Genomic DNA, 15,866 nt, shown 5'->3' with positions numbered 1-15,866 from the left:
GTTTCAATGAAAGGAGAAAATCTGTTTTTTTTTCAGATTCAATAATAAGCACATCAAATGTGCTATAAAACATTATACGTTTCACCTTTTGCCTATTCATTGGAATAAAACCCTCTATGTTGAGACCTGATTCAACTTTTAAACCTCTTAAACGAAAACAACTGCTTGATGATTTTTGATTGTCTCCACAAAAAATAAAACGAGTTGTAATTGCCTCATTAATCATAATATGCCTGATTTGAGACCTTGGAGCATTTAATTAAACAATGTGTCCTTACTGTTTCTGAAGTGCTTTATTGGCAAACTCCTAGGAGGTTCCTTCACACAGTAACCTCAATGCATTTGTAATCACTGCATAATCACACGTGTGAAGAAATCCTTGAATGTTTGATGAAAACATAATGTAGGCTTCTTAATATTAGTCAATCTTATACATTATCCTTCCAAAACACATCAGAAACATTTTGTGGATGAAATACATTTACTTCAAATGATGAAACTGATCATTGAAAGTTCCTTCATATACCTCCCCAGTAGATGCCATTGATAATCAAATAAAATCTGTCAGCACTAGTGTCATATTGACAGGGAATATCACAGGTTCGATCCCTCGTCTATGCTGAGTCAATTGATCTCAGTGTGGATCTGAGCAGCAACTCCCCCCTCCCACTGGCTGTTCCAAGACATTATACCAAACTGCAACATTTGCTTACAGATATGTTCCTTATTCCCTTTATGGGAAAGGTTCAATGGAAATTAGTTGAGCTGGATGCTATAAATCAACCAGGTTGAATCTTCTGAAACCCCTTCTGAAACCCCCTTTTTATGTCCCGCTATATGTACTAATTGATTACCACTTCAAAATGGCATTCAGTGTTGTGATAACATAATTGTCGCCTTAACGTTATAGCACCAAGATTGATCAGCGTCAAATTGTATCTTATCCAAATGTTATTAAAAGTATACATTTGCCATATGATTTCTATCTTACATCTGACAGGAATTCGATTCTCTTGTGCATCTCAGTGTTCTAATAGCATAAACAACTTTATAATCTAAGATATGAATGGAATTACTGCTTCTTTGACTTCCGTTATTAAACACTGGCTGAAGAAACTTCACCAGGATTTCTTTCACATCATGTGAAACAGGGAACATTAAGAATTCATGAATTTACATACCCAATTCCCAGGTAAGTTTCTTTTCATCCTCATTTGTTCCTTCAAGCCTGATGTCAATCCTGTTTCTTCCGGTCTGTCGATTGAAATTGTTTTTTTTAGCACTTGTCTCAATTATGTCATTGATCTTCTGCATCGCTTCCTCATATTTATTCATCAGCACCTTGTGCTCAATCTTCCTCTCCCTTTCCATTGCCTCTGAGAATAGGATCAGAGATTTTAATTCCAATATGTCATTCAGCAGAGTTTAAAATGTCAGTTGCTTCAACTTTAAAGATTTAATGTAAACAAATGGATTGAACTTCTGAACATTAAAATAACTGATAACAGGTAGCTACATCAAAGAATTCAATTATATGAGAATTTAGGAGTTTATGTTTTATTTGGGATATATTTATAATTTTGTATGTCTGCATATCCTTCTGGACCTATTTTCACAAAGAAAATTGTGCATTTTTTTATCTTAAGTTTCTTTACGAGTAAACGGTACTTGTCCAGCTAGGACTGCCCTACCTGGTGGACTTTGGTTCACATGGTTAATAATAATAATAATAATAATAATCCTTACATTTGATATAGCGCTTTTCACGTCAGGAGGACGTCCCAAAGTGCTTCACAGAACACACTGTAAAGTGAATTGACTGTACATTTGTGGGCAAACGCAGCAGCCAATTGCACACAGCAATGTCCCACAAATAGTCGTAGATTGAAAATGACCAATTTATTATTATTTTTGGTTTTGGAGGGATTATTATTAGGCTCTGTGTGGAGTAAGGAAACTTGCCCAAGGTTTCGCCCTGCCTGGAATTGAACTCAGGTCTCTCACTTGCAAAGCGAGTGCTCTAACCACTGAGTTACAGGATGTATACACATTTTTAAATCTCACAGATGAGCCAGGAAGGCTAGTAAACCATCAATGATGCATTTGGTTTCTGTACCAATTCCTGGATTCACCAGAAACATCTTCTTAAGGCCAAAATTTATACTGGAGACACGTAGCATGCCTCCAGCAGAGTGTTTGAGTGTCTGTTTATGGAAATAACAGCTTAACTGAACAAAAAAGTCAGTGTTGTGTACATTCAGCAAGTCCACTGATGTCCACAAGACAGTGATTATGTACCTTTCTTCTTTATTGATTTTAAAAGCTGTTTATCTGATTCTCTCTCTTTTGTTTTTTGTACAAGAAAAGTACTCAGGCTTCCAACATGATCCAGCTCTCGTTTCATTTCTTTCAATTCTACATTATATTGCTCAGTGTCATTCTCCTGCTGTTCCCAAGCACGTGCAATACGAGCTTGAGCCTCCTCTCTGTGTTCAACAAGGAAGAGAAAGCAGAAAATAATTTGAAATTAAGTTTCCTTAAATAATAATTCAACACATGTTGAGCTCAATTTTATGTCAAATCTTTCATTAAATATTCCTTTTCATCCACATGGAGAAAATTATGTTACTGACATGGAAACAAAATCTGCATTTGTAATATGTGCTAAAGTGGTGTTGGGAATGAGAGTGTAGCAATGATCCTGTTTTCATACATGATAAACTTAAACAGAATTTAGAGTAACACTCTGGACAAATACAACTGTACTTCATTTACTGTATTTTACTTTCTGTGTACATCCAAAAAAAAAGTTTCTTCCACGAGAGAATTAGGGAGTTCATTTGGTTGATAATAAATCTGTAAGTTTTGATCTTAGTCACTTCTATGCCAAAGGCTATAGATGGATTCATGTGACTATAGATGGATTCATGTGAACAAATAGCATGATGAGATTTATTTATTCCCAGTTGTTACTATTGTGCTCCCAGGAGAACACAAATGTCATGTTATTTAACACTACAGTACTCAATAAGAATATTGCTTCACACAACTGAAACAAAGATAGACAAATGTACATAAATTTGTAAAACATTTAGTTTACTGTCTTTCTAAGGGGCTGCAATGTAACTTTGATGACATAATCCATACATACAACAAGCTCAACAACAAATTACATTTGTATAGCGCCTTTCACGACAGGATACTTGTTTAACAGAAATGAAAACAAAATTTTAAAAATATCTAAGTTCCTACAAAATCTTAAATTTTAAGAAAATGGTCTTAAGGCTAAGAACGTATGAAAATTCAGGACTCCGGTATATTGTTTGGACAACATTACCTTGGTGTATTCCATATTTCCATCTGCCTTTATGACTGATTTCAAAAGGCTGGACTCAATCTATCATTTTCATTAGATTCCTCTGAAATACTTTTACAAAAAAATACCTTTGTGACCTACAAATAACAGTCGAGGCACCTTACAGTAAATGTTGCAATATGTTTTGAGATGATTTGCTGATATAAGGCAAAATGCAAGGATTATCAAATACAAAATGCAAGCACCCAGTGATGTCAAATTGCCTTAATGAACATATTCTCATTTTAACCGAGCTGTACAAAAGCAAGAACGTCATACATTTAGCTCATTTAGTGCTTTCTGTGATACAACATATCAAGTCCTTGCCATATGTGACCTGCATGTTTGCAAAGTAGCCTATTGTGACACCTTTTAGCTGAGATCGTACAATTCCATATGTAATTTGCAAGAAATAATGGGTTTGCAAGGATATTTGAAGAATGTCTTATCTTATGCTTTTTAATGAAGTCATGTCTAGGTTACCATTTCACAGCAGATGTTGGGCACAGCTTCCATTTCATATTCACATAGAATCTTTTTTAATTGCTTTTTTTTGGGAAGACCTTTTTAAGGTTAAATGTATGGTTGAAAAATATGTAACAATAAAGTGCAGTTGCCAAGCACAGATAGCAAATGAAACTGCATGGGCATTCTGATTTTCTAAACCCTTCTGTACAACAATAGATCCGGTTGTAACATGATTGATTATAATGCGCTGTCACTTAAAATTTGATTGGCATGCAGGCTCTGTTCACTGCACTTGTGCACAGCTATTGCATTTTTAGCCTGCAGGTCACGCCATTTGAGTGTTAGTTAGAAAGATACAACTTAATTCAACATAGAAAACAGAGGCAAGCTAGCATATGCAGTAAACTGACATCAATATGCAGTAACTTCTACAGCCAGACATTGGTGGCTAGGAGTTTTCTGTGTAGACATAGTTATGACATCATATCTTACAATTTTCATCCAATAAACTACTGTATTTCTAACTATATTACTTGAGGAGGAATTATAATATCACCAAATTTTTAATGACAAATTAATATTATAGTAGGATTTAGTTTTGCTAAAGATAATTACTATAATTTTTTTCACACAAGTGAGGTTTTATTTATAGACCACAACAGGTCACAAATTAAGCAACATCTAAAATATGGTTAGCAATCCTGAAATATTATAATCTACCTTCTAGATTTACACTGCCTTTGTTTTTTTAAATAAATATTATTTTGAATTTCTCTCCTTATTTGCTACATTTACTAATACTATTTTCTTTTTATTTTCTCATTGTATCCTACTTTTATTTGATGACTTTCCTCAGTTTCTGCCTTAAATTCTCTGTGCCCAGTCTTCCATTGAATTGTCATTATTCCATGGTGACATATTTTTTTCAGAATTTCGACTCTACTTTTGCTTAATTGATTAAGTTTGTTCCTAATCTCTTTCTCCCTCGTCCCCCAGTTTGCATTCTCAGAATTACTTCAAATATGTTACTCAACAGCTTTGCTTGACTTTATCGCTGCCATGACTACCACCCTCTGAACAGGTGTGCAAAATATCAGTCTCAAATGAATTACTGTGTCCAATAGCCCCAACTCTAAATTCAATACAGCCATCTGTTGTGAAGAATTTACACACAGTGCTGATTTATATCTGTACTTCCTTCCTCATATATGGCCATTTAGATCAAATTTACCAAAAAATACACTGAAATTGATTATTTGCATCCCCAAACATGTCTTTCAAAAGCAATTTGGATTTCTCATCTGTTCAGCACCTTGTGATGGCCTCTGAACGTGAAAGGCGCTTTATAAATGCAATTTGTTGTTGCTCCTTGTTATAGCACAACGCCACATCAACCCGCACACAGACATGCAGAGTCCTGTAGCTCAGTGGTTAGAGCACTCGCTTTGCAAGTGAGAGACCTCAGTTCAATTCCAGGCAGGGCGAAACCTTGGGCAAGTTTCCTTATTCCACACGCCTAATAATAATCCCTCCAAAACCAAAAACAATAATAAAATTGGTCATTTTCAATCTACGACTGTTTGTGGGACATTGCTGTGCGCAAGTGACTGCTGCGTTCGCCCACAAATATACAGTCAATTGACTCTACAGTGTGGTCTGTGAAGCGCTTTGGGACGTCCTCCCAACGTGAAAAGAGCTATATCAAATGCAAGGATTATTATTATTATTATTAAAAGGCAAATGGATACTTGATAGACAGTAGTATCAGGGGCTATGGAGAGAGGGTGGGGAGGTGGAATTTAACTGTGGATCGGCCATGTTCTTGGAAAATGGTGGAACAGTCTCGATGGGCTGAATGGTCTACTCCTCTTCATATGATCCTGTGTTCTGCCAAGATCATGCAAATTGTCATGTTATTGAGGTATTTTTCTTTGGACAACCATAGTCATGCTTGACCAGCCTTGGGCTTTTAAGAAAAAGTTCATATGGGATAATTACCCCCATTCAGTTTCTTTACCCTTATTTGTTATTCAGTAGAGTATGATAATTCTAATCTAAATAATTTTTTGGCAATATTGCAAAGATGAACTTTTGATTAAATATCTGTACCTTGATTGATAGGCCTCATTAGCATCATCCATCACTGTTTCAGACTCCCTTCTGGTTTCTTCAAGCTCCTGTTACATGTTTTCAAGCATTAGTAAAAGGCACAGAATACATTGTTCTCCTTTATCTCTGACAGCCAGTTTGCTCTATGAGACTGAGCTTGCTTTATTACCACTTGCTATCTCAGAACTTTTATTTATTTATGGTCTGTTGTTGTCAGAATAAGACCAAAACCATATGACCTATGCCAATCACATTCAGCATTGACAATTACTTAATTTTAACTAACATAAATGTAGACATTTTCAGGATGGAATGATAAATAGTCTGGAAGAAGACCCACATTGCAATAAATAGGAAAAGATACATAACAGTGAGTTATAATGGCTGCAACCTATAACAGGCAAAAGCTATGAGAGAAAACCTAAAGAGTCTATAAGTGTTATACGACCTGGAGATTTGATTTCAGCCTCAAGATGATTGCAGGTTTACGGTTAGATTTTAAATAGTTTGATTGGCTTGCTGCCTTTCAATTAATTTCTGTGCTACGTCTTTGATTCTAGCAGCATTCTTAATACAATATATTAAGAGTATTCACAAAAGTGTTTTAATGCCTGGTGATGTTGGAAAGAAAATATTAATGACTGTCATTCTTTTGTTAGCTGCTGGGTTCCAATCTCATACATTAACTTGTGTTATAAGCTGGAGCTAATATTGTACAGTGTTATGGTGACAATGTCCATTGTGCAGGAACAAAACTACAAAGAGGAAAGCTGAAATACTATATTCAGAAGAAACGGATTACGGATTTGAACCTGATCATCCTGTAGATTAACTTTTCCCTTATTATAAATTAACTTTGAATCTTAAATTGTCAGCAGGAATTTATCATAGATAGTTACTTCAAAATTTTGATTTGATAATATTCCATTGTAACCGGATAACTCCGTCATTCAATATGCTTATTTTGTTACATTTCCTTTTATTTAGAACATATCAAAAGTATTTTATGTTAAGTTGTCCAGTACTCTATATGGTCCATGTATTCACCTTTTGCAGTCTTCTGTGCAGCAGATGAAATTTCGCTCTTTCACAAAACATGACTTCTATATCATTGAGAAGGTTTGAGTTGATAATTAGCAGTCTGCTGAATTTAGAATTCATCTAAATAGATGTAGAAGCAAACAAAAGTAAATATACTCACAAATTACGCAGTCTATTTATAGTATATCATGTGAAGGGCTTTTGAGACGTCTCAACGATGTAATAAGGCACAATATCAAATGCAAAGAATATTTTTTCTAAATTTCAGCTTTATCCTCCTATAAACCCAAAGGAGCACAAGTAACTTCTGTTCATTAGAAACTTTAGCTTTAAGAGAATAATAGACTTCTGATGAATGAGGTATATATTTCTAGTCAGAGACAACATTCAGGTAATTGTTTTCTGGTTAAGGAGCACTTTTTAGTTCCTCATGAAGATGAATTCCAATATTTTGTCTTGAATGCTTGTGGAATTGTCTCTCTGGACCATGAAAAATACTCAAGTCGTGTAAGACTGTTAATGTGAATTCTTATTCTCTATCAAGTATCAGAATTTGTTCAAATGTAATACAAGTTTACACATAAATACATTCATTATTGACCATTCATTTTTTATAAAATATACTGCATATGAATCCAATTATTTCAATTATTTTAGATAAACATGTAAGGGTAACACACTTTATTGCATTTGCAGTACCTGAGCAACGTGATCAGTCAACCTTTTAATATTTGTTGTTGGGTCATCTATTGGAGTATCAGATTTTCTCTCTTCGGCAATTTTCTTTTCCATTTCTTTTATCTAACAATAATAATAATAATCTAAGGCATAAAGTCTGGATTTTAAAACTTTTTTTAAGAAAAATAAACTGAGTGTGACCAATCACATAGTAACTCTGAAAACATAATGCAGTATGTGTGCATTTCAAAATAAACTATCTTTAACAATAAATATTATAAAATAAGGAGGGGGTGAGGTAGAGTGATTGGAGGATGGAATTCCAGAGGTTGGGGGCAGAGTGGCTGAAGGCTCTCCCGCCAATGGTGGGGCGGGTGGTTCGGAGGACATGGAGCAGGTCGGATTGGTAGGGGGTTAGGAGGTCGCAGAGGTGGGGCGAGGCCGTGGAGGGTATTACCTTCAATGGTAAGAATGAAAGTGATATGGAGATGAAAGGCTAAACCTGCTCTGGCTTGGTGAGTTAATCAAGTTGGACTGCAAGCAGGCTTTAATAATCTTAGCCTCAATCAAATGATGATTTGATGACATGAAATGATGAAAGACAGATTACTCGATTTGTCAAGAAATACAAATCCATGCCAAATGAAGCAGGTGAGATAATTTTTCACCTGTTTTGTTGACTTTGGTTCAGCAATTTCTTTGGCTTGGGTTTATTTGACTTTGACTGCAATAGTGATGAAAAAATGATGCTCGATTATATTCATTCCAACATTTTCTTCGATTACATATGGAGATTGTTTCCAGAGCTTCATCAATAGAAGGCCCATATTCTTTTCAGTATTGGGTATGTATGTTTCAGGTCTTTTCACATGGCGAAATTTCTTCTACTTCAGGGACATAGGTCAAGTCAAAATGAAATTGAAGACCAGGAATACAGATCTGTCTGGGTTTGGTTGCATTTAATCTTCTGCCACAGGTTGATGCTCATATCAAGTCTCTGGCTAATTCAAGTTACATCTGACAAGAATTGTGAACCAAGGCCGATTCATTCATCCTCATTAATATCTTGACCTTGGTGACTTTTAGGATTCAAACTGGCCATCTCAGGTAAGGCAATGTTCATTCCTCTATCTACTAGGTACATTTTTACGTTTCACATGTAATTTGCCTGTGTTATTGTCACTGGCTGCATTACATTACCTTGATTTCAATTTCTGATTGCTTCTGTTTTTCTTTTTCTATTTCTTTGTCTATATTATCTGCTTTGTCCAGCAATGACTTCAGTTTCCCGGACACTTTGTTTTCCTTGGTTTGAGAGATTCGGCTTGATGCTCTTTTGAGGCATGTTAAAATTTCATCTCTCTCTGACTCCAATTGTGCAATCAATCCTCTTGAAGTAAAAATAAAACCAATTGAAAGAAAAAAAACTGGATTATGTTATGCAATGTGTCATAAGTTAAAATATACACTGCATTGTAAGTTAATATAATAAACTAACAGTCAACAGTAACATAAACTATACTTTACAGTGATTTATTTTTCTGAAAGTGAAGTGACATCAAAGCACCTTGTATAAAGCATTTTATATCAGAATAACACTGGGGTTTGGTATAATACCGCATGATTGATTGCTCCTCACTTTTAGAGCTCGCCTCAAGACTCACCTCTTTGACCACATATATCTCTGGAATTTCCATGTATAGGTGGAATACATCGAAATCTGTTTGGTTTGGATACTCTGAAGCCTGGTGATGGGTTTTCACATGTGTCAAGACACACAATCTGTATATTTTCCTTCCCCACCCTCTTAAGCTCCCATTCCAGGTTAGGGTGACCAGCCAGCTGGGTATAGCATTCTGAGTCGTCCATCTGATGTAAAAGGTGCTATATGCATGTAAATTGTATTGTAACGTAATATTCACCTCTGCCTTCTTATTTCTTCTTGAGTTTCTTTCTCATAAGCACGTCTGTCTCCCTGCAGGTTTCGCTTTTTTAGCTGCAAAGCAGCTAGTTCATTCTCACCTGAGAACACAAGATATCTTGAAATTCACAGCACATAACCTCCCCTGCCATATACTCTGAAAATAACATAACTAATGCTATATAATTCAAATTGGAAATGGGGAACTACAAAGAAAATGATCAGTTCAAGATGATAGCAAGATAAATAAGCCATTAGAGAAACAACCAAAAAAGAACACAAAGAATAATTCATTATTCTGCTGTACGGTGTCATGGGACTGAGGGCAGATTCCAAGTTTAGGATTCAGAGCATAATCTGATCTCAGTCATATAAGCACTTCCCTGGGCAGAAATAGTTAATGTACCATATCTGTGTAAGTTTACCTTGACTATCAGGTTCAAAAATTAAAATAAATAAATAGAAGAATCTGTAAAGGAATTAGAGAAGTATTGAGTTAGTATTAGTGCTTCCTTCTCCCATTGCTAATGAAGGGAAGCCAGCTGTCCTGCTGGAGTAAAGAGACTTTTTCCAACTCCTGCTACCACTTAATGGGACCCCCTTCTCCCCACATTCGCTCTATTCCTAAATAACTTGTTGAGTATAAAACATTTTGTGTTGGCTTTTAAACAACAACCCAAATAATTCAGCACTAATTGCAAGGCAGAATATATTGTAGAGTGGATTGACTATATTTTGTGGACACGTGATCCAGTCTTCCCATTTTAGAATATTTTAGATTTTCATTGACTGCAAAAAAGTTTTCTCTTTTTTCTTCAAAAAAAACATAGGAGGGAATAGATTTTAAATTTAAAATAGTTAGCAGAAATGGTTAAAATAGATGGTAAACAGTCAAATGTTTTTAAATATTTTATTTTCATGCTAGTTTTATCCAGTTGAAGGTAAGATTGTGATATTCTTAGATTTCAATAGCTATGTTGCGGTTATAGCAGTGTTAAAGTCTAAGTATTAAAATATTCTCTTGCTGAGTGATGAATGAGATTCGAGGTGATGGTGGTGGTGTGTTGAGTAAATTGTCATATCTGATCAACATTCTGTTCCTCCAGTTTACTCTTTTCTCTCTGATGCTTTGAAGATAAAAACAAATTAGATTTTGTGTTGCCCAGCTATATTTTCCTGATTTAATTATTTTTGAAGAAAAAAGCACCTTTAGAACATTCGTCAAAGCTATCTACCAGCATTCACAGTAAAGTTAAACTGTTTACCTTGAATAATCTATGTACAACCCAACTTTTCATTCATCACTTTCCACTTTCCTATTTCATAGGTAACAGCCAAGAAGGATTTTGACTAAGACAAATTTGGTAACTTGCTCTGCAAGGACATTGGCTTCTTTTGCAAAAGTTGAGACTCATTCAAATCACTATCCACCTTACTATCTATTCACACTCAAGCTAAATTTCTTTGAATCATTGAAAACATTCATCGTAGGTACCCATCATCGTTCAAGAACAAAAAGTCATCCATATGCTTCACATTACTCTGGAAAACTCCACACTGAATACCCACAAAATTGTACATTACATTAAAATTCATTTATCTCCCTTTCTATCCTTTTTGCGGCGATACTGCTGGCTACTCAGTCTCGTCAGTTTATAATTACAGTGGAGCTCCATCATAACAGATTTTGGGATCCATAAATTCCAAACACAAGCTAAAAACTCAACACTCATGTATGAAGCAGGCAGACTCACTCCCTGCACATGGGTCAGTTCATACCCTGAAAGTAAAAAGACCAACAGAAAGTAGATAGTAATTTTCTTGATGAACTAATGACCTACAAATTGGTGATTTTTTTTAGTGAGAGAAGTTAAAATGTCAGACTTCTGGGTCATCAATAATAACAACAAAAAGACTACATTTGTATAGCGCCTTTCACGTCGGGATGACGTCCCAAAGCGCTGGACAGTGTACAGCATTTCAGACCCGAGCTGGGATCGGGGGGGAGAAGGGGGGTGGCCGATGGCATGGTCGAAGAGAAGGCTCTTGAGGCGACATTTGAAGGAGGTTAAGGAGGGGGCGAGGCGGAGTGATTGGGGGATGGAATTCCAGAGGTTGGGGGCAGAGTGGCTGAAGGCTCTCCCGCCAATGGTGGGGTGGGTGGGGCGGGGGTCGTGGAGCAGGCCGGAGACGGCTGAGCAGAGGGAGCGGGCGGGTTGATAGGGGGTTAGGAGGTCACAGAGGTAGGGTGGGGCGAGGCAATGGAAGGCTTTGTAGGTGAGGACCAGGATCTTGAACTGGATCCTCTGAAGGATAGGGAGCCAATGGAGTCAGGCGAGAATGGGGGAGATGGGGTCACAGAATTTGGTGCGGGAGAGGACACGGGCTGCAGAGTTCTGGATTATCTGTAGCCTGTGGAGGGAGGAGTTGGGAAGGCCGATAAGCAGGGCATTTGCATAGTCGAGCCTGGAGGTGATGAAGGCATGAACAAGAATTTCAGCGGCCTGAGGGGTGAGGTAGTGGCGGAGTCGGGCAATGTTACGGAGGTGAGGGAAGGCAGAGCGGGTCATGGCTTGGATGTGGGGAAGAAAAGATAGTTGAGGGTCAAACAAGACACCTAGGTTCCTGACTGGCTTGGTGAGTTGGAGGTGCAACCATGGAGGTTGATGCTGCCAGACCCAGGTGTCTCGCTTGCAAAGCGAATGCTCTAATCACCAAGCTACAGGACTCCCCCCTGTTGACCCCTGTTGACTCCAGGTCTGCGGATGATGTCACCAAGGGGGAGCATGTAGATATTAAGGAGGAAAGGGCCAAGGATAGAGCCCTGGGGGACGCCAGACGTGACAGTGCGGGGGCTGGAGGAGAAACCGTTGGCACCCATGTCACTTCCTGCCTTGCACAGTATAACAGGAGGTATAAACACGTTTTACAAATATGCAGTGGTCGGCAGAACAACTTTAAAGCATTGCAATAGAATCAGTATCAAAAATGGTGCTAGCTGCATTCTATAAATTTCCTGTTGTTTGTTGTATAATAATATTAATAATAATCCTTGCTTTCAATATAGTGCTTTTCACATCTTCTAGATGTCTCAAAGGGCTTCAGAGAATATACTGTAAAGTGAATTGACTTTATATTTGTGGGCGATATGTGGCAGCCAAATCCACACACAGTGTCCCACAGACAGTTGTGGATTGAAGTGACCAAATTATTATTGTTTTTTTTCTTGAGGGATTATTGTCAGGTGTGTGGTATAAGGAAACTTGCCCAAGGTTTCGCCCTGACGGGAATCGAACCCAGGTCTCTCACTTCCAAGACGAGTGCTCTAACCGCTGAGCTACCATCTGCTTAAAACTCCAAAAAGGCCCCACTCTCACAATCTGTATTCGTACTGAAAATGGGGGAAATGCAAGCTTTTGCTGAACCAAAGGTTTCTGTCCTTTTCATTCATACCCACATCTCAACTGACTAAATGCAGTGATAACCAGCATTGAGTGTGGGGTACATCATGGTAAAGCTCAAATTGGTCCTCATCCCTGAATGTCACACATTATTTTCAATAGAGATCATTGGTTACCTAGCAAACTTTGGTGCATTTATGTTTCACTTCAGTAAAGCATGGGTATTAATTGCAGTATCCTACAACTGCTCCTCTGATATCAGCTCACTAATAGACCAGAGTAAACTAGGGAGCTACCTTGTCCATGACTGAGTGCCAAAATGATGTGGGAGATACTGATCTGTCGAGGGAGCAGAGGAGCTGTATAATGGTACCCATTAAAGAAAAACAAGCAAGGCATTGCAAATAGTTACTATCCAGTTGCAATACTATCCAGTTACTATGTTCACTTTAGACTAACAATTTTATACATTAGTTGTAGATGCAGCAATCTCAATTCTGCTCACCCTCGTTACCACTGGTAACCTGTTTGCTGCCATCCTGTTTTGCTGCTGACGACCTGGCGGGAGATCTGGTTTCTAAAAACACAATAGATAAAATAACTGTATCAACCAGAAAATTGAAATTAAAATTCTTTGAAGTTGAACAAACAACCACCATACAGATTTGAGTTGCAAACATTAAATAATATAATGCAAAAAGTAGATGTCTCTTAGATAAAAAAAGCACTCAAATTTTCCCAATAGAGCATTGAGACATCAATAATTCCATACTATGCAAAATGTACTTCCTAGTAAGAATGAACATTGAAATCTACTGATATGCAACAAATAACTTCCATTAGTTTCTCAGCATTTCAATGACGTCAATTAGGTCTCATCATTAAGTCTGCCTTGATGAAATCAAGCTGCATGTTGGAAGTTACTTGTTGCACGATACACAATCAATTTCATCCACAAAATACAGTCAATTCACTTTACAAAATATTATGTGAAGCACTTTGAGATATCTCAACAATTATTAAGGCACTATAACAAATGCAAGAATTATTATTATTACAAGTTGAAGATCTCAATCCAGAAACTATGTTTTTTGTTCTTCTTTGAACCTTTTACAATGAATGGAAAATGTAATTTGAACAGATTCAGTAAGATTTGCAATCAGAAACAATAAGGGAGTTGCTAAAATCTTGGGCTCAACCATCTTTTTAATCATAATAATCTTTTTGTAAATTTGACTCCAATCTGCTCTTCCTATAGGATGCCTGAGTTTGAAATGTACCTACTAAATAATTTTCATTTGCATCCAAAATAAACATTACCAACTCTCAAAATTATAGTCAACTTTATTTCAACTTTATACTAACTTGAAATTAACAAATCTGATGAATTAAGGACAATTGGACCCAACTTTAACAGTTCAGAAAATATACAATTATTGTTTTGAAATGAGTTACTCACTCTGGCTTCCTCTAAGTTCTGTTCCTTTCTTAGGTTTCACCATTTTGATGGAAGGAAGCCCTTTCTGAAGATCATACTCCAAATGAAAAAGGTGATGATGAAGGCTTCATTAGCAGAGAAAATAAATTGTCATAATAAGTCAATGAGTAAGAAACAAAATCATCCTCGTTAATAAATAAATTGGAATCTTGAGTAACTTCAGTATCGTATTCCTTGTAAAACTTAGTGTTTCAGACAGCAATTTCAGGTTTACACTGAAATGGTTTCAACACTGGTTGATAGTTCCCTCTTTGTGCGCAATAAAACAGCAATAATTTATGTTATGACAGTACTGATCCTGATTGAGAACCTTAGAAACGAAATAACAATGTGTACAAAATATTTACCTGCACAGGAAGACGCAAATTGAATAAGTAACAGGTCAGGTGTTATCAGTTACTATAGAAGTTATAATGTAAGCAAAGTTCAAACAGCGTTTCCAGGCACCCATTCCGTGGGAGAGGCGCTGAAGAAGAGGCTCATTAATCATAAACCCCCTTGGATTACAACAAAAGCAATATTTTTTCTTAAAATGGAGTACTGTAAGAAATGGAGTAAAGGTTTCCCATTTACAAAGAACAATATTAGTTAATCCAATACTTAATGTTACACAGATTTCTAAAACAATCCTATGCCATATTTCCACTGGTAATGCCAGGATCATGAAAAAGTGGATTTCTTGAGTTTAAAAAGCTCCCAAATTAAAAAGATTAAAAATAGGTTCTTTCATTGCAAAACATACAAAGAATGTTAGAAATGGAATTATGATTAGTAATGTGGGAGTAATCTATACTTGAAGAACATATAACAGCTTTAACTATTATACCTATTGTTACAACACAGGAAATCACATGGCTTTCAATATAGGGGACTTTTTCTACTAAAGACACTTTAATCTATCTGTTGTACAAATAGGAATTGGTTTAAATCAGCCTAGTATTGCAACCAAATTTCAGTCACAAAAATTATGTAATGATGCATTCTAGAATCACACTTTTAAGGTTAAATAGTAGACATTTTTAGCCACTATATCAACCAATTGATCATTTACTGGTTATTCATTAATCATGGGTTAATACAGAACATGTTTTGTTACTATTAAGTGTAGGAATGTTTTAATTAAAATGGACACACATTAACGATAGTCTGGTAGTACTCGAGATAGCTTGTTTGACTCCCAACCGAAATATCACGAGTTCTAGCATGTTAACATTACATTAGTCATGTCATAATTTTAGATTGTGTTATATGCCTCTGTCATGGATGGCAAAAGGTCATACTGTGTGTCAGCTTAACCTCTGAGTTGCCTTTCATGTTGCTGAACACATCAATGATCGGTCTTTTCTCTGACAAAAAAGCTCACTAGCTGAACAATAAAACCAAACTGAATGTTTT

The 15,866-nt window shown here is 36.5% G+C and overlaps 1 protein-coding gene across 1 annotated transcript in view; it reads right to left on the bottom strand.

Annotated features, from left to right (window-relative positions):
- Positions 1-14,724, bottom strand: part of LOC103180446 (coiled-coil domain-containing protein 63) — a 34,476-nt gene extending 19,752 nt beyond the window's left edge. Inside the window, exons 1-9 of the mRNA XM_007896314.2 lie at positions 14,433-14,724; positions 13,479-13,550; positions 9,574-9,673; positions 8,852-9,041; positions 7,673-7,774; positions 6,980-7,093; positions 5,933-6,000; positions 2,299-2,486; positions 1,182-1,376 (exon numbers count right to left, since the gene is read on the bottom strand). Coding sequence (XP_007894505.2) covers positions 1,182-1,376; positions 2,299-2,486; positions 5,933-6,000; positions 6,980-7,093; positions 7,673-7,774; positions 8,852-9,041; positions 9,574-9,673; positions 13,479-13,550; positions 14,433-14,475 — 1,072 coding nt within the window. The 5' untranslated portion in view covers positions 14,476-14,724. The remainder of the gene's footprint in view (positions 1-1,181; positions 1,377-2,298; positions 2,487-5,932; positions 6,001-6,979; positions 7,094-7,672; positions 7,775-8,851; positions 9,042-9,573; positions 9,674-13,478; positions 13,551-14,432) is intronic.
- Between the last annotated feature and the right edge of the window lie 1,142 nt (positions 14,725-15,866).

Source organism: Callorhinchus milii, unplaced genomic scaffold, assembly GCF_018977255.1.
Source record: "Callorhinchus milii isolate IMCB2004 unplaced genomic scaffold, IMCB_Cmil_1.0 Scaffold7, whole genome shotgun sequence".
NCBI lineage: Eukaryota > Metazoa > Chordata > Chondrichthyes > Chimaeriformes > Callorhinchidae > Callorhinchus > Callorhinchus milii.
This window is presented reverse-complemented; position numbering and strand designations above follow the sequence as displayed.